The 24,175-nt window shown below is 40.0% G+C and overlaps 2 protein-coding genes across 2 annotated transcripts; one reads left to right on the forward strand and one right to left on the reverse strand.

Annotated features, from left to right (window-relative positions):
* Positions 1-15,143: 15,143 nt before the first annotated feature.
* med21 (mediator complex subunit 21) lies at positions 15,144-18,738 on the reverse strand. The gene is made up of 4 exons (XM_050036215.1): positions 18,631-18,738; positions 18,136-18,250; positions 17,678-17,778; positions 15,144-15,897 (listed from the first exon to the last, which is right to left on the reverse strand). Exons 1-4 carry the CDS (start codon positions 18,724-18,726, stop codon positions 15,718-15,720), a joined length of 492 nt encoding a protein of 163 aa, XP_049892172.1. The 5' UTR covers positions 18,727-18,738; the 3' UTR covers positions 15,144-15,717.
* A 158-nt stretch (positions 18,739-18,896) lies between these two features.
* On the forward strand, positions 18,897-23,587 carry fgfr1op2 (FGFR1 oncogene partner 2). The gene is made up of 6 exons (XM_050036214.1): positions 18,897-19,035; positions 21,431-21,567; positions 21,750-21,867; positions 22,108-22,250; positions 22,429-22,542; positions 23,103-23,587. Exons 1-6 carry the CDS (start codon positions 19,011-19,013, stop codon positions 23,238-23,240), a joined length of 675 nt encoding a protein of 224 aa, XP_049892171.1. The 5' UTR covers positions 18,897-19,010; the 3' UTR covers positions 23,241-23,587.
* Positions 23,588-24,175: the final 588 nt, after the last annotated feature.

The raw sequence follows: 24,175 nt of genomic DNA on the forward strand, positions 1-24,175 counted from the left end.
CTGTTACTGTTAAGTATTAAATATAACTTAAAACATCCATTAAATATGTTACTTAGTCAGAGGTCCTCAGTTTACTCAATAACAGAAAATATGTAGCTTTAGGAAAAAGGTTGGGATCTACTGATACATAGTATTTTTTTTTTAATTTTATTTGTTTATTGGGTTTTCCAACAGACCATAGTTAAACAAAGGAGGATACTGTACAGATGTACATATCGTCGCTCAGTTATAATCGTAGAACAATGACATTTTTTAAAGGAAGGTGAAGAGTCGACAATTTAACTGGAAATACCCCCACCAAAAGGAGAAAAAACAAAACAGAAAACAAACAAGCAAACACAACCTCAACCACACACAAAAAAACAAACAAAACTAAAAAAAAAAAGAGAGAGAGAGAGAGAGATCAGTCAGTAAAAAAAGGCACATGTTACATTGGTTACACAACCCTCACTGTCAAATATGTATTTCACTCTGAGGGAACCTAATCCTTTTAACATATTGAAAAAAAGGATCCCAATTATTGTTAAATTTATTGGATAAACCAATAGCTGAGAGCCGAAACTTTTCCAGTCTGTAGTAGTCCAGGAGTAGGTACAGTGTATAAGCTTACATTGAATAAGGCAATGTTTCGTGCAAGTTGAGGATTTATGTACCCTGTTTAGTACCTCTATCCAAGGTTCGTCCAGTGAGTGGATTTGGTTGTATTTAAGTGAAATTGTGCCTTTTAAGGATGCAGTGGGTTTGAAAAAATTATCTAAGGGAGTACCACTGGGTAGGTTGGGAAACTCGGGAAACGACAAAACTGCAGACCTGTAAATACCTTAAAAACTGTTGTTCAAGGAATGAAAAAGAATCTGAGAGCTGCTGGAAAGATGCAAAGATGTTGTTAATATATAGATCTTTAAAGTTCTTTATCCCCAAATTTGACCAAACCAAGAAGGCATTGTCTGCTAGAGATGGAGGAAAAATGTGGTTTGCAAATAATGGAGCATAAACCGATAAGGACTGGAGGCCAAAGTATCACTTAAATTGAATCCAGATCTTACATGAGTTCCTAACCACCAGGTTCTTAGTATAGGGAGAAATAGAGGAATGAATGGGCACATGTACTACAGCCTTCAAGCCAGCCATGTGGGAGGGGGATGACGGGCCTCAACTTCGAGCCAGTATTTTACAATCCTAATATTGGCGGACCAGTAATAAAACCTGATGTTCGACAAAACTATTCTAAGCTCTAAATTAGTTCTAGCTAGACTAATTTGTGAAAAAAGCTCAGAGGAAGGAAAATTGGTAGGCACTGAAAAAGACAGATCGGAAATGTATTAAAGCAAGTCATCCGCATAAAGAGAAACCTTCAGCTTTGTACCATACCTACATATACCAGTAATAAAGGGGTTAGAACGTAACGCTACAGACCAGAACTCAATGGCTAAAGCAAAGAGTGGGGGGCTCAAAGAACAACCCTGTCTCGTGGAGCAATATTCTGAATGAGTATTATCTGTGCAGATTGAAGCCTGAGGTGATGAATAAAGCAACCTAATCCAAGAAATAAAAGTCTTTTTAAAGCCAAATATCTCTAGGGTGTAAAAGAGGTAATCCCACTCCACTCTATCAAATTCTTTTTCTGCATCTAAGGATATCAGAGCTTCTTGAGTGTTGGAGGTGGAGGGGTTGTAGATAACATTAAAAAGACGTCTGAGGTTGGAAAAGGAGTGCCTATTTCGAATAAACCCAGTTTGATCTGGGGAAATAATAGATGGGAGTTTAGATTCCAGGCATAAGGCTTATTATTATTTTAAGGTCCACATTAAGCAAACTTATAGGCCATTATGAGGTACAGGTTAAAGCAGGGCTCCAGACTAATTTGTTTTAGTAGGAGCACTGTAGCCCCTGACTGAAAAAATTTAGGGGCACAAGCAGAAAATGTAGGGGTACACCTTAAATCGTCCTGCAACACAGTTATTCACATTTTTGGCCATTTTAACTGTATCATAAACTATATGTAGTCTACTGTATATTAACATTTGACTGTTTTAATTATTGAAGTGTTTAACATCACAGAGACTGGTGGTCAGTGGGATGTGAGGACTCTTAAAATAACATCTGTACAGATGTGAAGCCCTGATTATATCTGACTGATCTTTAATGAAAGCTGTTGTCTTGTATTTTTTTTCCTCTGAAAATATTAACCTTATAGTCAGACACAATTTATTTAGCCTATGTAGTTGAGGGGACAGGTCTGCTCTGCAGCAGCAAACTGATATGATGCTGACTTACATGAGAATTCATGTACAATGGAGACTGAACCATGAACATCAATTACAAAATTGCCTGTAAAGTATTTTAATAAATTAATCTAGCACAATTATAACAACTGGAGACTGAGAACAAACTGATATAGCAGTTCATTTGGATTCAGCCCAAATGTCCGGACTTCACTGCACTTGCAGGCTCGCGGACTTTGCAGGCATGTTCCCAGGAAGTCTGGGAGTGCTGAGGGCTGTCCAAATCCACAACTCATCCAGGCGACAAGGGGCCTCAAGTGGACTTTCTGCAAACTTCCAGAGAGTCCGCTTGGGGTGCAGATTTCAGCAGACTTCACTGAGATTTAAAAAAAACTCGTCTAAAAACCCATTTTTATTCCTTGGCTTTCAACTCTGCATGAGACTCTGCTTCTGTTTTAGTGTTTTATAGTTTGTTTTATTTATTTATTTAGTTAGGTCTATTAAAATGCTACTTGAAATAATATTCAACCACATCATGATACAGGATATAAGTATTGGCTGTAGAGGGACTGAAAATGCATTTCATTTTTGTGCCTGATCAGGCTGTGCAGTGAAATAGGCTTAAAAAGAAGGTTTCTAATGTCAGTAATGCCCAATTTATTGAGTTACAGTCCTTATTTACAACCATTTCTGTTTTTGAACGTGTAGCCACACGTCGCCCACGCCGTTGTGAGCATTTATACTTGTGCGGTGGTGTGTCTGTGTCACTCTGCAGTTACACCTCCAAAACACTGGTTGGTGGGAGGGTTTCTGTGAAGTGCTGTAAAGTTTAGTTGATTCAAAACACACAAAAAACACACATTAAATATGGCTTAACAGAGACTATTTCAAACACAAGTACACAAGTTGGCTTCACTATAACTCGCAGCATTCACAGGCAAACACTTGTCTTTATCTGGACACATTTTACCCACAAATACAACATGCTAATGTTATTAGCACAGGCCTATGGCATTTTACATTGTATAAATTAGCCTAGCAGCTGTCAATCTTTTCCTCTTCTCATATTAAAGCAGGGACAACAGCAACATTTTACAAAAGTAACAGTACATAATTTTGCTCCAATCCAACTCAAAAGGTCCACTGACAAAACAACTGTCTTGTACTAAACAAGTTTCCCAAACAAATGTAACATTCTAATGTTATTAGCAGGAGCCTATGGCATTTTACATTGTATAAATTAGCCTAGCAGCTGGCAATCTTTTCCTCTTCTCATATTAAACCAGGGACAAAGGCAACATTTAACAAAGGTAACGGTACATACTTCAGCTCTGTTACAATTCACAAGGTTCACTGACAAAACAACTGCCTTATACTGAACACGTTTTCCAAACAAATGTAACATGCCAACATTATTAGCACAAGCCCATGACATTTTACATTGCGTAAATTAGCCTAGCAACAAGCAGAGATTTCCTCTGCTCATATGATGCCAGGATATATCCCAAACTATAAATCCCTAAAGGATAAATTACACACAAGACTTGTGCTATTGCTATTTTTGTGGAGGCTTTATTGTCTGTGTTGCCAAAATTTCTTGGAAAACTCAGATGGATAACCACCTGCACCTGGGCTCTTCCCACATTGTAAGGATGTAATTTGCAGCATTTAATTCAGTGATAGTAATTGGTTCCTCCAATTTCTCAGCAACAGCTTGTTCAATAGAAGGAATATCCAAACCATCAAAAAAAAATTGTCAAAATTGGGAGGTGCAGTTAGGGCTGGTTCAGGCTTGTTTTGGACCAGCCCCTAGTTAGGCTGANTTGTAAGGATGTAATTTGCAGCATTTAATTCAGTGATAGTAATTGGTTCCTCCAAAAAAAAAAAATTGTCAAAATTGGGAGGTGCAGTTAGGGCTGGTTCAGGCTTGTTTTGGACCAGCCCCTAGTTAGGCTGACATAGGCCTAGTCTGCCAGGGGACCTCCTATAATACATCACCTATAACTGAGTCCCTTCTCTCCTTCTCTCTCTCTCTCTCCTTTGCTAACATTATTGATTATTGTCACATACATATAGTATCATAAAGCAACACTTACCCTTCTGGAAATTTTACACTTCTCTTTGTTTAGGTTAAAATGCTATTAATAAGCTGAAGGCACACTAAAATGTAAATGAATTCCACCAGAAATAAAAACTCGTAATTATATCATTCTCATATGGTTCTAAGAAAACTGAAGTTTAATTGACTTGGTGTTATACTGTGACGAAGTGTTCCCTTAATTGTTTTGAGCAGTGTATTTACCAAGTTCTTTAACAAAGAAGGCCTACAACAGGCTTTAGTGTAGAACTTTATTGCAGTAAAAGTCAGGCAAAGACTGTGTGATTACTTCAAAAAAAACCTTTCCATGACAAATTATTTTTTAGTTCATATACACCTGTCAAATGTCCAACATGCCAATCCTAAATATTCCTTAACCAACCCACCTATTTTTCAACTATAGACTGCTCCAGGGGTGACGGGTTTTTTTTTTTAGAATTAAGGCTGTTTGTGGTTTGAAGAGATCAGAGCTGAGATTATTTTATTACAAACTGATGACGTTAACTGTTTGTATCATTCACCCAGTTAATGGTCTGTTAGCTCAAGCTGGTTGCGTCCTCTACATTATTACCCAAACAGAGAAGAGGGGTTAACCTCACATACACAGTTTAAGAAATGAAGCTCTTGTGAAAGTTCAGTCAGGAAGACAATACTTTTCATGCCCAGGCTGTAAATTTCTTTCTCACCCTGCCATTCACTCCTTGCACACATGCTCACCCACGGTCTCTAGGTGTCATTGTCTGGGTAGGTCAGTTGAATCATCTGCTGATCTTCAGCTGATTCACAATCAACCAAAAGCACAGCGACACACTTTCTCTGTCAGCCTATCATGTTACTGCTCCTCATTTTAAATGTGGTTCTTTCTCTGCCGCAGTTCTTTCTTGCTGCCGTCGTGCATGCCCTCCACTGCCCGATGACCACCTAGTCTTTAAGGATTTATTAGCCTCATCCGCCTCAGCAGTCAGCAGCCTCAGAGTCAGCAACCACCACCACCACCAGTGTCTGAACGCCATGGGGGATTTATCCCGCTGCCCAGATGTCCCTCCATCACAAAATATCGCCCTCTGGTGTCCAAACACCAAAGACTTCTGTTAAATCTTAATCTTCACAAATCATCTGTTAATCTGCACACTCATATTCTGTATTAAATATTATCTTAACTTCATTCCTCTCTCCTGATTGAAATGTAATGGGACATTTGACAGGTGTATTTGAATTGAATAATAATTTATCATGGAAAGGGTTTCTTTGAGGTAATCACACAGTCTCTGACTTTCACTGCTGTAAAGGTCTACGCTAAATCCTATTGTAGGCCTTCTTTGCTAAAGGACTTTGGGAAATATATAAAATGGTTTCCATCTTTTTGTCATTAGTTAGCCCACCTGTCAGGATCAGTAGGAAACTTTTACTTTATTTTGCTCGAGAAAAGATTATCTTGCTGAACAAAATTTGTAAGTATCATAAACCTTTGTTTGCTGCAGAGCTTATTTTTGGCAGTAATCCAAAATTCAATGGAAAAATCCTGTGTCTTTTTGACGAGGGAACCAGAGCAAAGCTAACTTCCGTGTCAGTCTACCCAAAAAAATCATCCCTGTAGCAGTATATAGCTGAAATATAGGAGGGACTTGTTAAGGAATATTTAGGATTGCGCTCACTCTGGGGTGTCGGTCAGAACACACAGACAGGAGACAGGATGTGGATTTAATCATTTAGTGACTGATTTATCCTTGATACGACACAGCAGTACAGCAGACCTAGTTATGGCATGTATAGAATGCAGGTGTGTGGTCTGAAACACATAGAAAATAAAACACACACACACACATCAGGTTATTAATAACTACAAACAAAATAACTAGGCTTTGCTGATAATGAATACAGAGCTTAGCAGTAATTGTACTCTGAGTTATGATACTGCTACAGTTACTAACAGGGGAGAACTTAAAGCAACAATAATCAAACTAATCATCCTATAAACACAGATGCTAATATCAATAGCATTAGCACACTAACACTCATAACACTCTGCTGACCGTGTGACCGTGTGTGACAATATATACGTGTACATACATGTAGTCAAGTATGTTGACCTTACTTATCAATAACAGTGTTAATCAAACAGAGTTGTGATTAGTCAAAGTTTAGACATGCTAAGTGAGTCTGTTAACTCCTGCAGGGAGTAATGTCCATCGTCAGGAAAACCTCTGTTGTCATTGTCAGCATTAGAGGAGAAGTGTAAAGCCGGAGTGCGTAACACTTCTGTTGCGTGAATAACAACATAGAGTCGTGTTGAACGTGATGATGTCACATATGTAACAACAGTGTAGTGAGCAAAGGCGCCACCTAGTGAGAACACTTAACACCCCCACTTGCTTTTAGCTCATAGGCTACATGAAAAAACAAAACAACAAAACTAAGGTTTCTCCCTTTACCTTAGCAGTATGAACACACTCTGCCTTTCAAGTGCCAAACATGTCCTGTGCAAACCTCTTCAGTTTTAGCTTTGTGGCTGGCTTTGTCATTACATCAGCAATCACTTGTTCAGTAGGACAATATTCCAAGATTACCTTTCCATTATTTACAGTTTCCCTTATGAAGGGGTACTTAATATCAATGTGCTTGCACCGTTGCCTGTTAACAGGGTTTCTGGCCAGTGCTATCGTACCTTGGTTGTCAAGTTTTGGTTCACATGGGGTCTCTCTGGACCTGCAGTGCAGCATTTCAAACCTCTCCAATATTTTAGTCACATATCTTTTCTGTGACATTTTGATTTCACCTTCTGCTTGGTCAAAATCTCTGCCCAGAAAATGTCTCAACTTTCCCAAATCTTTCATGTTGAACCTTTCAGTAAGCATCCTTTTGACACTTATCAGTACGTCCTCGTTACTGGCTGCTATGATCAGATCGTCAACCCATATTAGCAAGATTACCTTTTCGTTGTGTTTCTCTTTTGTATACACACAATGGTCTGCAGGGTTCTGTACAAAACTGTTTTCACACAGATATGTATGTAACATAGCATTCCAGTTTCGCCCTGACTGCTTTAAGCCATAGAGACTTTGACACACTAGTTTTTCACCTGCCTCTGACTTTTTCTCATAGCCTTCTGGCTGCTCTATATAGAGTTCACAATCACTTGGTGCGTGCAAATAGGCTGTCTTAACGTCCATTTGGTGTAAGACTAGGTTCTCCTGCACTGCCTTTTGCATGACCACTCTACTTGTCATGTCAGCTGTGGGTGAGAATGTCTCCTCATAGTCAATTCCTGGTTTTTGGCTGTCGCCTTTTGCTACGAATCTCGCCTTGTATTTATCTGATCCATCAATGTCACTTTTGAGTGCGAAGACCCATCTGCCCCCCACTGCCTGTTTTCCTGGTAGCAAACGGGTGAGGCTGAAGGTCTCGTTCTCCTTCAGTGATTGCATCTCCTCGTTCATGGCATTTTTCCAGTGCCTTGACTTGGTCGATGCTATGGCGTCCTGGTAAGTTTGAGGAATGTCGCACACTGCTCTGTAACATGAGTCCAGTTGTTTGCAGTTTGTCCTCCGCATCCTCAGTCTCAAATTCCTGTAGGTGAGCTGGTTTTCTCTTGGTTCTTGGTGGGTTCCTTCTGATCACAGTCTCAGTGGCTTTACCTGGCTGTGTGTGTTCAGTCTGTTCAGGCAGAATATCAGACACAGCACTTTGAATACCCTGACCAGGTACATTTTCCACATTTTCATTAACAACATTTTCTTCATCGTCATTAACCCTGGGATGTAGATCCATATCATCGTACTCTGCATATGACTCAGATATTTGTGTTTCTCTTTCTTTGGTTGTCTTGGCTGCGAATTTCACCAACCTGTGTTATTGAACCGTCTCTGTATCTGGGTAATACACTATGTAAGCTGGGCTATTTTTGTCATAGCCAATGAAAACACCTTCTTCACACCTAGAGTGTGTTTTTCTTGTTTGTAGGCAAAACACATTAAACCAAATTTCTGGAGCTTGGATATGTTTGGTTACTTGCCTGTGAATAGCTCGTATGGCGTTTTCTTTGTGCGCCTACTGTAGCACCTGTTTCTCACATAAGCTGCTGTTTGCATGGCGTAGTTCCATAGTATATCTGGTAACTGGCTTTCTAACAGTAAGCATCTACTCATATCATAGAGAGTTCTCCAACCTCTCTCTGCAGTCCAGTTTTGGTGGGCCGAGTAGGGTGCCAATGTCTTGTGTCTAATCTTATTCTTGGTTAACAGTGCCTGGAAGTCACGGCTTGTAAACTCAGTGCCGTTGTCTGAACGGATACACTTGACTTCTCCATAAGGTGCTATATCTGCTAAGAACCCTTCTGTAGCCTGCACGGTATCACTTTTGGACCTTAAGAAATACACCAACATGGTACCTGAGTAGTCGTCTGTAAAAGACTGCATATTTGTAGACTAGTTGTAGGGGTTTCTTAGCCTTTCTGTCTGGCTCCCTATTTCTTGTCTGGGGGAATTTGCCCTGTGTACACACTTCACATAACTGAGTTGGTTTGACTGCATTCCCTTTTATCCCCATGCCTTTCACTACACCTTGTAACTTTTGTACATCTTCGTAGTTACAATGACCCAAAATTTCATGCCATGTTTGAATATCGTGACACACTTTACATTGATCAACATTTTCTTCAACAGTTGGCAAGTAATACAAATTTCCACTCTCGTGGATGTCAAACCTGTCTTTGGTAACAATGTGACTGTCCCCTTTCTTGATAGTGATTGTTGTTTCTCCGTTTGTTGCTCTTGCCACCGAGAAGATGTCATGAGGGTAAGAAGGCATGTACAGTACATCTCGTAGCTGTGCACTGTGTTGTCGTCCAGCACTGTCCAGCAGAAATATCCTCGCTGTTCCTCTCCATTGAGCTATTCCGCTGCATTTGGTTCCATCGGCTAACTCCACTGAATGCGTCTCAGGCTGGAACAAATTATCGAAGCATTTAAACTTTCCAATGTCGTTCACGATGTGGGATATTGCTCCTGCATCCACCATGATGCCTTTCATCTTTAAGTTGTCTGGCAGCCTTTCATTCTTTTCCCCTTTCCCCCTTTTTCTTGCAAAGGGATTCTTGGCATATATTATTTTTGCAATAACCACACCACACTTTTTGAAAGCATTTTCTTGCTTTGTGCCCTTTCATTCCACACTTGTAACATGTCACGCTGGTATCTTCATCTTTTCTGTTGCTAGCGTGTGTCTTAGTGTGGCCTCGACCTTGCCTTACATGTGTTTTCATCACATTATCTGTAGACTCTGCCGTGTTTATTTTTTCCGCTTCTTCATAGACCCATAGTCTTCTTTTAAAGTCTGTGAATTAGTGTTGCACAGTCTACTGGTACCAACGGTAGACCGCAGTACTAAAACACCACGGTACATATGATACTATAATGTTGGAGTACTGTAGTACCACGGTACCTCACAGTACCACTATTGTGGGATAAGTTCAAAGTCCAATCGCAAGAGGGTGAGTGTCCATGCGCCGTCCAATAATGGCGCGCACTGGCCACCTGGCACCTGCTTTCAAGCATGTGAGGTGTGTGAGGTAACGTTAAACATGGCAGAAGGGGGTGAGACGAGCTCTGGTGCTGCCGCGCCACCGACATTACTGAGGAAAGCAAATTCCAAAAGTTTAATTTGGAATTATTTGGGGTTTTTGGCCGACGAGCACAACAAGCAGGTTGACGACGGAAAACCCAAATGACTTAAAGCATACCAGCCAAGGGGAGAAATATATTGAACCTCTTTAAACACCTAAATGTGACGCACCCAGAGCAAGCGGTGGAATTAAAGAAGACTCAAAGTGAGAGTGAGGTTAGTATTATACCTTTTTTGTTATAGGACGAATTAGCTAAGATATTTTCTTATTGTGTCAATACAATAACAGGGATTCTGAAACTTTGAAAGACCGCAGTTGCTAACGTTAGCTAGCACTAGCCTAGTTCTAGCTAACAACAGCACGCGTCACTAAGCCATGTCTTTGTGTTTAGCTAGTTAGCTTGCTGCAAACGCTAGCTAACACTAGCCTAGTGCCAGCGTTGCCAGGTGGGAAATGTATGATTATCGTACCAGAGACTCAAAATTATAGTTTTTTTTTTTTAAAGATATTTTTTCGGGCATTTTTAAGCCTTTAATTGATAGGACAGATGAGCGTGAAGGGGGGGGGGGGGAGAGAGAGAGGGAGTGACATGCAGCAAAGGGCCACAGGCTGGAGTTGAACCCGGGCCGCTGCGGAAACAGCCTTGTACATGGGGCTCCTGCTCTCCCATTAAGCCACCGACGCCCCAAAAAAAAATTATCGTATTGTGAGGGAAATTATCGTACATCCGTCAAAACCAAAATAACAATCCTACTGATGCACTATAGGCAAATATAGTCACTCTAGTGTTTACTTTTTTGGTTTACTTTTTTTTTCCATTTTCCTTGCTTCTGTTTTTCCTCTTCTTCTTCTGTTTTGAATCTCATTGTCGCTCAACTTCCTGACGGGTCCTAGCGCCTCGTGGGGCAGGTACAGCTGACCATTCAGCCAATCGTGCTCATTGTTCAGAGACAAACGTCACCCGTATCTCACGCTAAGCAAAGTGCAATTGACTGGAAACATGTCACATGGGAACAGATGCCTTCAGGGCTCACATAAAAACTCTGGCATACTGATTACAGCCACACATTCATGAAATGGTCAAATTATCGTACATTTGGCCTTGTTTGGGATTATTGATCGTACATCGTACAGAGGGCCAAATTATCGTACAAATACGATAATTATCGTACACCTGGCAACGCTGCCTAGTGCTCATGAGCGGATTATCATACGGGCAAACTGGGCATGTGTCCGGGGGCTTGGAAGTGCCCAGGGGGCAGAGCCCAAGGGGCAACCAGTCAGGTAAATCATGGTTCACCACAGTGACAGAACCCTGCCCAGCAGAGGAGAGAGTGGAGAAGTGGAGACAGACAGACAGACACAGAGACGGGGAGAGGAGATGGGAGAGAGAGGACAGGTATTTGTCTGACTGTGTGTCGGACAGTACAGCCTACATTAGACATGTTATGTAAAAGCAAAAATGATCTACTGTGTCAACATTAAAATGGGAGATAAGTTTACATTAATTGGTCCATGTTGTTATTTGCAACGTTTTATAATTGGAAGGGAGAAGTGGAGACAGACAGACACAGACACAGAGACCGAGGAGAGGACAGGAGAGGAAAGAGAGAGGACAGGTATGTGTGTCTGACAGTACAACCTACATTAGAGAAATGATTTACTGTGTCATCTTTAAAATGGGAGATTAGTTTACATTGATTGGTCCATGTTGTTATTTGCAACCTTCAGAAGGCAGAAGTGGAGACAAACAGACAGACAGACCCAGCAGAAGAGAGAGTGGAGAAGTGGAGACAGACAGACACAGAGACCCAGCTTTATTGAAACCATTAAAGAGGTGCTTGGCCCATTGAGAAGATTTACAGATGCACTGAGCGGAGAGCAACACCCCACTGTCTCTGCAGTCCAGCCACTTGTGTGGGAGATACAGTCATGTCTTACAGTCTCTGAATCTGACAGCAACCTGGCACGTGACATGAAAGAGAAATTAAGTGCTGATCTACAAAACAGATACCAAGACAGGGAACTACAACAAGTATTAAACTGTGCCACATTTCTTGATCCTCGATTTAAAGATTCATTTGGTTCAATGGAACAGGAGGTCAAAGACATGCTGCTGGAGCAAGCACGTACTCTCCAGGACTCCAGAGAGACCACCCGACAACCTGAGGGAGATACAGAGCCAGAGAGCAGCAAACAAGCCAGCAAACGGGCCAAGTCAGACATGGGAGGACTTCTTTTGAGCATCAAGTCAAAAAAGAAAAGAAGACAGCACTCAGATGTCAGTCGGTGAGACCTCTACGCTTGGACCCAGGGAAAAACTTCAGAATGAGATCTAAATCTATTGCAAAATGGAGGAGATTGGTGCTGAGGACAGCCCACTTAATTGGTGGAGAAAAAGAAGAAAAAATGTAGCCTACCTGAAGTATAAAGGGGTTGAAGGCTGTTAACACTCTTGCATCTGAGCTGCTGAGTATATCAGGTTACCCTATTTAAACATTTACATATGTGTGCCTTGTTTTCCTGAAGTGAAAGGAATTGAATTATAAATGCACTTGTATTAGCTGAGCTGATGAATATAAGCACTGAAAGTTTTTTTTTTTCATAGCCTAAGCCTTCTAGGCCAGATTTGTTCAATAAGCTGCTACAGTGGTTTGTTTTCCAGTGACATTTTTTTTTTTTTACTTGTAGGCTAGATTTGTTTGTTTAATATGCTACAGTGCTTTGTTTCCACTGTATTTAAGTGCTACATTTGTTCTGCTAAAGTGGTTTGTTTTTCAGTGACATGTCAGGCATTAGCTGAGCTACTGAGTATCTTTAAGCAGTGAAAGTTATTATTTATTTCTTTTTACTTGTAGGCTAGATTTGTTTATACTGTATATGCTACAGTGATTTGTTTTCCACTGTATTTAAGTGTTAAAGTGTTAAATAAGTTAACAGACAAGACTGGTGTGAGGTCTCTTCATTTTTACTGCAAGTAGTTATAATTACATGTTAATCACTTATTGATGCTGTTTTTGAAGTATGAATAAGTCAATAAGTAATTTATTCCATTGAAATATCATTGGTGTATTATAGAAAAGTGATTTATCTTTTTATAAAATGACAAAAGGCACATCTGCCTCATTTTTGCTGATACTATTCAGAGCCGTGATACTTTCACTGGTATCGTACCGTGGGTCCCAATTTTGGTACCGTGACAACACTACTGTGAATGTAACTTTATCTTCATTTTGTGTTACATTCTGGTAGCCCACCCAGTATCATGGCTATGGTCAGCCCATCACTCAAAGTTTCACCTGCATCTCTCAGAGCAATAATGGTGTTCTCTCCCCTTATCAGATAGTCAGTGACCCCCCCACACAGGAAGCGGCAACGTGGAAGAGCAAGACAGGACCAGATGAGAGGGCAGATGACTACAAGACCAGATGAGAAGGACGGATGACTACAGGATGATGGGCGCCTTTGATCAGTGGGCTCAGTAAGTAGTCCCCTCACTAAGACTTCAAAGTACCATACTGACACAAAGTTGTGCTCAGATAACGTTAACTTTACATATGTGAATTATTTTTTATTACAGGAGCCTTCTTAATATCGCTCCATGTATAGTCAAGTTCAAAAGTGTTCATTACTTGTGTTTCTGTTTTATAGGACAAGACTCCTCTGAGGTTTTGGCACTCCTGGAGCAGCTGAGAGTGGATGTCAGTCATCCCAGGAAGACCCAGCGCCACAGCAGATCACTGAACCCCTCTCAGCTCTCGAGTGAGTCCAGGACGCCCCTCCACCCTGACCCAGGACACCACCCTCTTCATCCACTGGAGGAAACAATGAGGAGTGCCCCGTCCCTACCAGCTCAGAGGACGCTGTTAATGTCTGCTTCTTCTGTGCTGGTGGATTCGTGGCGCTCCTCACACGCACGCACAAACACACACAGGAAGCTGTCAGCGCCTTTTTGAATCTGACCGGTGTGTACAACTCTGTGTATATTGTAAAGTAGCTCTGCTTACAGTATGGCGTACACAAGTGTTCAGGTTTATGTGGATTTACACAGAGTGATGTTCACTGTTGTTATGGAGTACAGGAAGTAGAGAAGATATTAAATGATGAGGCAGTTGTTAGAAGATGATGGATTTGATGTCTCGTCACAGTGGAACTGTCACAAACAGAAAAGGACACAAATAAGACATCACTGAAAAACCTAAGTGAGAGTCTATAAAAATAAATGTAACTATGAATCATTTAAATATAATACAGACATGTAGGACACATATACACACATGTATAATATGATATTACAGTTAAAGTATTCAGATTTAACATTGATGCATTTTACATTTATTCGGTATACTTGAACAAAGACAGTGTTCACTGCATCATTTTAGATTGTATTCCCACAAAGCTTTAAGTTAACAGACCTAACACTGTTGTTGGAGCCATAATGTTGTTTTTGTTAGTTTTTTATTCTTATCTAAACACAAGGTAAATATAAATATAAAAAGCTAGTACAAATGTAGTCAAGAAATACACATTTTCACTGAACGTAACATCAAATATTTTGCTTTTTGTCAGTTAAAAAAAGATACCAAACATTCAAATCTGCTTGGACCTCGATAAACGCCGCTTGCAGCTTTAATTGAACGTGAAACTGCTCTAATACTGTTTTTTCCCATTTAAATTACCGTGTCTGTTTGTTAGGTAGATACCTCTGGATAACTTGCTTGCAGTCAAAATAATAAATAAATAACCCTCAATATCTGGATCAGAAAAAAGACACAGTACAAAGACACATTAGCAGGGGCTGGGCGAGAGCGCTGTCTGTGATGTGCCAAACAGCTTAGGAGAAACACTGATTGCTAAAGCCCTATAAATCTAACACATGGTTCCATTTATAAGGTTTAATAATTTTGAAATACCTACTAATTTCACCTCCAAGCTCAAATCTTCCAGGCCTACACTTTCCTCACTCTCAACAGCCTGTGTGGTGGTGAGGGAGGGTCCAGCATCAGTGCTGTCACCTCCATCACTGCTGTTTGAGCATGGCTGAGCATATTTCAGATATAAATTTAGTTATTTTACAAATAAATATGTGAGGGGAACATAATTAGTGAGCACTAAGTGCTATAATAGATAAACATGAAAACAATTTTGTCAAAAAGGAAATCCATCAATAAAGATACAAATAGTTTAAACAGATGAAGTCTCCAGTGTTTGTTCAAGCTTTATTTCAACAGAGAAAGATGTCAGAGTTACAGTGAGTTGAGTGGGTTTGTTTACTTGTCTGAAGAGTGTTGAGGTTTTTCAGTAAAGACACTCCAAAAATGAGAATTTAAACAATTTTATTCAGACATATCTACAAAAAACGATTTATCAACATACAACACAGACATAAAACATAAAAAATCATAACAGGGTGACCCCTCACACATTCAGACCAGAGTCGATTTGACCCCACGGTTGTATTTCTCAAAAGCTTTTTGTATCAGCAAAAAGCTCAGTGTAGAAAACAGTGTGTATGTGACGACATCTTCAGCTGCCATCTAGTGTTTCACACATTTTTCAGTGTCTCTGCCTTGAGACCAGCGGCTGCTGTGTGACAGTAACACTCCAGCTGATGTTTCATTGACTGTATGGCACCTCACATTTCCTTTACAAACATATTCAGCACCTTCTGATGCTTTGAGGCTTCCAGCTGATGTCTGAGAGCAAAACTAAAAGGTCAACATGAGTGGGACATGACTGAAAATTGTCCAGAGCTGCATTATGTCCATTGTGGGTCAGGATTCGGCTGGTGAGGGCTGGCTCGGTGCTCCGTTGCGGGTGCGGAGTTGAGACTGAGCAATGTCAGCCAGCGCGCTCTGGATCTTCTCCAGCAGCATATCCCCGCGGTAAACCACCTCCTCTAGACGGGCTGCTGCCTCATGGTTCTCCTCCTCCAGCTGCCGCAGACTGGCTGCCTGACAAGAGGTCACAGCCAATCAGATTCAATGTAAGGATACATGGATAAACAAGAAAACATAACTGGCTTAAAGGATGGTTAACCCAAAGAAGAAAAAAAGCCTCCTAAAAATGTTTTAGAGGCAGTATCTCATTTTAGAACATGAAAATGAAACTCTAGGGCCAGATACATGACAGCCCCAGGCACAAGTCATTGTCTTTTACATTGGTCAAACCAATACATACCCTGTCAAGGTATATTGCAAAACCATTAGATCTACATTGGCTTTACATGTTAGTTATTGGTTTGAACAAAAATTGTGAATTTATAATGTCTCCATTAAAGAGGATGAGATATTACAGTTTCATGGTTGTAAGGCTGTTGAATTATGGCATTAAAATCTTATAGGCCGTAAGACATTTAAACATTTTGACATGTCACATTAGGAAGAGCACAAACATACATCATAAAATAAATGATTGCTGAATTCTGTTTAGCTGCTTCAGTTTAAGGGTTGTATTGAACATGCTGGCTCACTGTCACACTACTCTCTTTACAGTTTTGGTTTAGTTTCTGGATATAGTTTTAGTAATTTATGTTCTATTTAATTTTATTTTCTACTTCTTCGAGTCTCCTTGTGTTGTTTGTTTGTGACTTGGCATCAATTTCCTACAGGGATTATCAAAGTACTCATTTTTGTTCAGTCGACAGAAACAAAATAAAACTTTGTTCCAACGATCACTGACTCTGGTTTGGTTGAAATAAACCTTTAATTCATTCAGTTACATATGAAAATATACTGGCTGTGCACACACTAAAATTGTATATTTAAATGTAGTCTGGTGACTCTGGCAATAGCAATTTTAGGGCTGTTTCTGGTTAAACAAAGGGTTTTCCTACTCTTTAACAAAGGGTCAGTCTCTGTACGGATCATTTTCTAATGTTGTCAGACACTTAGAATAATAATCTGAGCCTGTCAGTGGCAAAAGCAGGCATGTTTAGTAGACATAAATTGACAGTGCATAACTGCCCAACTGGTTACACTGCAGCCTGGTTTGCTGCTGCCAGCTGCAGACCTCCCACTCAGTACTGGACCAGTTTCAAAAATGATTGTTCCTATTACTCACTTAGAGTCTGTGTATTTTAGCTGCTGAAGACTCAAGTTGGTCTAACTTGATCTAACTATCATTGAGTTCAAGAGTTCAAGAAATCAAGAGTTTCATCAAAAATATCCTTCTAGTTTCAGCAACGCAATCAACACAGAAATAGCAGCAACCCTTCCTCTCTATTTCCACTTATGAGAAGATAATGAATTTACTTAAAAAGCCATTCATAAAAACTCACTGACCCTGAAAAAGGTAAGAAATACTCTTCTGTTAAGATGTTGGATCTGAATTTCAAAGGTAAATGCAGTACATTTTCAGAATGTGCACTGATCTGAGTCTCTTTAAATGATCAAACCTCAAACTATATGTAGTACGTAACTGATAAACGAGTGTGCATGTGTCAAAAATTAAAAAATGTTTATTCAAGAGTTTATTAGCAGCCTCTAGGCTTCTCACGGTTAATAACCAGAGGAGCGGCCTGAAAACTGACTGCAATAATTTGGTTATTTGTTTTATACCCATGAGCAGACATAATTTTCTTTGTCAGAGTCTTGAGCTGTCAGTGTACACAGCAGCTGTACAAGCATTCACCTGGCTCCCTCTGCTGACCGGTAGCTAGAAGTACTAAGTGGGATTTTGGATTTGTTTATCATGGAATCTGCATGTCTCAAAAGTACTTATGAAGGTGCCAACCTGCAGAGCTGCTGTGGACTCCTCACTGGGCAGAGAGTCTATTAATACATCCACATCTTTGGCTGTTCTGGCGATCAGGGCTGCAAACAGCTGGGCATACTCTGAAGAGATTAAAAAAAATGTCATCCACATGTTGAACAAATCATGTTTCTCCATCCTGCAAGTCATTAGCAAACAGATAAGACTGGTAACATTGAGGAGAGAGAGATATATGTAGGAAGAAGACAGTGTGGGATAAAAATGTGTTGCAAATGGTGTCAGTGACTGGTCAGTAACAGTTTGTTATGTGTTGTGTATTAGTCACATCTGGCAACACACGATCAATGTGTTAATTAATATGATCATTATTGGATTGGCACATCAATAATGTAAACCAGGGAGTGATGAGAGGCGAGATCAGTAGGAGAGGAGTAAACCAAGGAGCAACAAAAGTAAAGTAACAAAGACATATAGATTACCTTCGGTTGGGTTTGCTGGCTGATCTCTGTTGATAGCTGTTTGGATGTTACTGAAGGAGGCAGGAGGCGCACATTGTTGCAGGACGCCGATTGCATTGCAAAACTGATCTGCAAGCTGGACATACAAAACAACATCGATTGGATTACACTTTCTTTCAAGCAGGGAGATATGAAAGCTGTCAGTCAGCCACTCGTTTGCGACTCAGCATTCTTAGTACCTAGACTTAATACTAAATATGGGTTACTTTGAGGTTCTAATGTGTTATCTCTACAATACTGTAGCAAATGTTTCTGTGTGAAATTTAACATGAAGCTAGACTTGTTCATAGTAACGTTTCAGGCCCCTGGTCGTTAGCTACACAGTGATAGAGCTAGGTTGACAAATAACTGAAAAGAAAAAGGGGTACTGCTTAGCAACCACCTTTACGTTGTATAACCAGTCAAAATACAGTGATTTGTCACTTTTTTCGTCTAAAAACTCCTAAATTGCCTTACCGAATTGACAGCGTCTTGAAGTTGAGTTAGCCTGTCCGCCATCTTTTCTGTAATACAATAAAATCCCGCTGCATTGTCGCGAGAATTTTCTGACATTAAAACATATCGCGAGATGTGGACGTTATTTTGGAAGCTTTGGTTAGCATATTATCGTATAGGTTAGCTGTAGCCACTTAAGTCATCTCAAGGCTAACTTTACAGCAAACGTTTGTTTAAATTAAGTTAACAGTTCGTGTCTACTGACATCTCCGTGTGTTTTAAAAAGTAATAGCGCTGCACCAGAACCTCTACTTGTTGCTCCTGGATGGAGACTAATGTTAGCCTGTAGCTAATATTAGCTACTAAACATCAACAGGAAGTAACAGACTAGCTAAACACAAATGTCTTGCACTGTGAGCTCTCCAGGTAAGACATTTTCTTATTTAATCAATTTTCTAACGTTAGTTAGGAAGAACTATTTTAAATGCAAGTCTACCAGTTAGAAAATGTTTGTAATATGAGCCCTAAATGCATGACAGTTTGAGTGTGGGTAGCAAGTCAGCTAATAAGTTAGCAAAGACTTTTAGTTGTGCTGCTGATAATATGTTATTCCTAGTCAGTTAACGTTAACTGAAGCAGAGAAATGGTGTGCGTGCCTGATTCCGCATTAACTACAGCTAAGATAAATGTGGCGCACCAGTAACTAAATTTGTCACTTACAACATGGTAATGTTAGCTTGGGCTAATTAGCTGACACAGCAGCTGTCATCCAAGGTGGGACGAGAAGAAGAAGGGCAGGGTTAGCAACGAGCTAAATTCATTGTGCTTTATATTTTATGTATTTTATTTTATTGTAGTCGGTGTCTTGTGCAGTTAATGTTAGTTTTATTTACTTAATGTAGTTACACATGGGGGGCATCAGTTTCTGTTAGTATGACCCCTCACCTGAGGTGGGGAGGTACAAATGATGTCATGAATAGGTTGAGAAGACATAATTTGCTTTATCTGGCCCAATTTATTGCCCCAGATAATAATCTGATAAAAATGCAAAGTACAGACTTGTAAAAGGCAATAATGAGGGCTTGGCAAGTGATATTCAAATTTCACAATATATTTATATTACTATACAAGACCATACCACACCATATCATATCTGATATCCTGTTTAAATGTTATACTATATTATGCTATACTAGTGTTGTCACGGTACCAAAATCTTTGTTTCGGTACCCATACCAATATGAATTTCGATACTTTTCGATACTCTTCGGTACTTTTTCCTAAGGAAAAGTCCTTTTGGCTAAAAACCTTTAGAACAATAAATAGTAGGGGTGTAATGGTACCAAAAAATCATGGTTTGGTAAGTACCTCGGTACGGACGTCACAGTTTGGTTGCTCAAATGTTCCACCAAGTTGGTGTTGTCTGTTGGTGTTGTCTCGTGTTGTCTCCCTTTGCGAGGCAGACTTTCTCTTGTCTTTTTTCACGTACGCAAGCTGCGAATGTTGATACAGGTGTTGTCATACACACCACTTGTGCAATCTGTGCACCAGTAGGAACAAGAAAGGCGTTTGTGTGCATAAATGAATTAAATAAATGAATGAATTGAATCAATTTAAAAAGTACCGGTATTTTCCAAATGCAGTATAGTACCGTTTGGAATACTCTAGTACCACGGTACTATTTTAGTACCGGTATGCCGTGCAACACTATGGTATACTATACTAGTATCAGTATATGATACTATACAATGTTATTATGTTTAATATTGTTATCATTATTATTACCTTATATTAGCCTGTATGTTATACCTCAAACAATACAAAACTGTCCTATATCATGCTATAGAGTTAATACTGTCTTACTCATCATATGCAGTATTTTAATTCTATTTTTGCTATATTGATACAGACAACACACTAAGTATGATTACTTAATCGCAGTATATATTATTCTGGTGTATGGTGTAGACTTGCTGCCATTATTCATATGGTGTCACCTTAACTCATAACTTTGTCTTTCATCTGTCTGTCATTTTTTACTTATACTCTTATGCTAGTTCTGTATACCTCCTGGTTTATTCATTCTTATTCTTATTTTTTACCTCTGTATTTCTACGTATTTATGTATTTGTGCTGTCGCAACATCTGAGTTTACCCTCTGAAGATCAATTAAGACTGATATTATGTTATATTATATTGTATTACATTCAGGTTAATGTTTCCCTTACGTGATATGGCCCATTTACTTGCAAGAACTTTGAACCAGTCATCAGGTAGAGGCATTCACTGTCAACACAGTTTAAGATTTTATTGATTACTTATCATAGGCTTACCTGGTATTTATTACACTGAAATATCTCCCATCTCTAAATTGTAGAGATGCTCCAATACCATTTTTTCCTTCCCGATATCAATTCCGATACCTTAACTTGCATAGAGGCTGATACAGTGTACTGATCCATACCCATTCTAGAAGCTAAATAACAAAAGACAAAGTAGAGGCCAGTTAAAGTAATTTTCTCGACCAGAGAGATATTTTAAAAGTAGTAAATAGAGTACTTTAATCTCTCATACGACATCATCAACTTCATTGAAGTTTATAATAAATTCCATGGTATCAGACTGGTGCAGCAATCCAATCCAGCTTTTTAGGCAGTACCAGAGGCATGTCCAAAGCTGTTATTGGTATCGAAACAACTCTACTAAATTTCAACATTGTCTAATTATAAATTGAGGAATCTACTCTTCTCTATCAAAATTACAATGCTGTAGTCATTAAATCTTCATAGTTCCCTTGTAATTATGACTTATATTTCCTCAGGCATGAACTGTACCTTAGAGAAGGTCCTGGCAGATGCCAAATCTTTAGTGGAGAGGCTTCGTAACCATGACAACGCTGCAGAGATGTTAATTGAACAGACAACATCACTCAACAAGCGAGTGGAGGCCATGCAACAGGTATGGTGTCACAATATGATGCTGCCACTTAAATATGAATGTTCTGTTTATAGATGCTTCAATACAAAAAACATATTTTGACAATGGTTCTAGCCCAGCACTCTTTTGCAGTTATGGGCCATCTAAAATTTTAGATTGAAGTCTTTCAGTAGTGTAATGGGAGATGTATTTTTTGCTGGCAGTACCAGGAAGAGATTGACTCATTAAACCAAGTAGCCCGACATCGTCCTCGTTCCAGTCTGGTCCTGGGAATCCAACAGGAAAACCGTCAGATCAGAGAACTCCAGCAGGAAAACAAAGGTAGGCAGTTAATTTGTTACTCTTGTTATGGGATGGCTGCTTTGTGGTCCGTTTGTAGGAAAACATGACGAAGGAAATAGATACTTTTTTTAATTAATCATGCAGTTTTTGGAGTGGACTCCTGTTGGTCACAACCACATGGAGGTTTGGTTGTTAATCACAGCAAGGTAACATGAAGCTGACAGATGTTCTTGTAGAGGTTTTCTGCAGCATTGTTCTCTGTGTTCACTCTCCCTGCAGAGCTACGGACATCGTTAGAGGAACACCAGTCTGCGTTAGAGCTCATCATGACCAAATACAGGGAACAAGTGTTCAGGCTCCTCATGGCCAGCAAGAGGGACGACCCAGCTATCGTGACCCAGCTGAAGGAGCAGCACACCACGGTCAGTGAGGCTCACTTGTTACTTCAATTGCCTGGTAATTTTGGGAATATTAGGTATACACGTAAATTTTTTTACCTCAGTCGATTGTAAACTATTTTTAAATATTTTTGATATGTATGTACGTGCTTTCCCAACTCTACTGCCTTTTATTTCTATTTTTGTTTTTCATCTTTTGTAGGAAATGCAAGCACACATAGACAAGATCAACGAGATGGCCTCTGTGATGAGGAAGGCCATAGAGGTGGACGAGGGACGAATATGTGAAGACGAGGAGAGGATTAAACAGCTAGAGGTAAAAGAAAATGTCCTACTTTGTTCCACACACACTTCCAAAGGTTGTCCAAATAAAATTATGCTGGAAGTACTAGGCACTGAAATTGATAGAAAATCCTAAGCAACTACTTTTTTGACCGACGTATGTTGGTTCTAGCCAGCTAACATGACACATGGAGGTCCAGAGAAAGTTGACAGCTTTAGTAGCAGTAAGAAAGCTAACTGAGAGAACATGAAATTGTGAGCAATGTGTGACCAAAACCATCAACAGGCAGCACAGATTAAAATCACAGAGGCCCCTTCATTCCAGATATACAGTAGTAAGATCAGCATGCATGGAAATCGTGCCATCAACTTAAACCAGACCATAGATGTACTGTGCGTCAGATATGTAACATTATTAGTGCATAATTTGGATGGTATATGTGGTGATGTGACTGATTTGAAGCCACCAACATGCAAATGTTCCTGATTTAGCATTCCATGAAAAGCCAGGTACACATTTGTAGTGATAGTACTGTAGTAGTAGCAGTATTTCATCTGAATGTATGGCTGTACATTCCTGTTTCTGTATTCTAGCTGGAGAACACTGGACTCCGAGAGCTGCTGGGAATCAGTCGCGAGGCTTTCCTGGTTCTGAAGAGAGAAGACGCATCAGAGAGCACATCACTGTCGCCATTGCTGACCAGCGCCGAAGGCAGCTTACGGAAGAGTTAGAGAGCCCGTGGTGACACCCCTCCCCCCCACACCTCCTTCCTGCTGCTGCCACTACTGTGTACAGTCTATTGCCACACACCACGTCATCTCTTACCCTACACATCCTCTCAACGATCCTCTCCCTTCTCCTAGAGCATTTACAGCGTGATGCTGCAGAGCTGCATCCCCGTCTGGTGATTCAGACACAAGCAGTGTGAACACACATCTTTGTCTTCTTTTTTTCCATTGGTACTTACGTTATGATTGCTAATTTTGCCAGCATGCATGAGTCTGTGGTGCCTGCAAGGTTTTAATGTGTGAATGGGTAAAAGAAGGGCTTGAGTTATAATAAATCTGTAAACATGAAATTGTCTCTGCTGGATTGATGTGGATCTTATTTTACTTTCAAACCATGTTCTTGGTTCTGCTTGGTGGTCTGTGTGGGCATTTTCTCAATTTCACTATCCATGTTGTTGTAGCGTATTGTCATCGGCAGCTTTAAAGCAGGAATAGAAACATTCAACATACAGGATCTGGTGTAATATCCAACTTCCCCCTTCTGCTGCAGAACTGCAACAAAGCAGAGGAGTAATGTTGAAAAGCTGTCCTCCAACATTATGGTTTGTATATCAACAGCAGAATATTTATTTAACTGTAACTAATCAAGAACAGTAACCTTTTTAACTACTTTTAAACAATTTTGGTGCACATAAAAAGGTGTAAAATGGGCTCCTGATGGCTCCACAAATAGCAATAGCAACTATAAACCCACTTGAACGTCTCATAAAGTTGCTGTACAGTGTACCACTGCTACCCCCCCACAAAACCCTCTAGTGGTGGCCCTTCCACCTACTGTATGGGCTTCTTTGCCCCATAGAGTCTAGGATCACCACTACAAAGAGCTCCCTCTCTGCCACTATTATTTCCAGTATCCACAAACATCATTTTGAAGCCTT

The sequence above is a fragment of the Epinephelus moara genome, chromosome 23 (genome assembly GCF_006386435.1).
Source record: "Epinephelus moara isolate mb chromosome 23, YSFRI_EMoa_1.0, whole genome shotgun sequence".
Classification (NCBI taxonomy): Eukaryota; Metazoa; Chordata; class Actinopteri; order Perciformes; family Serranidae; genus Epinephelus; species Epinephelus moara.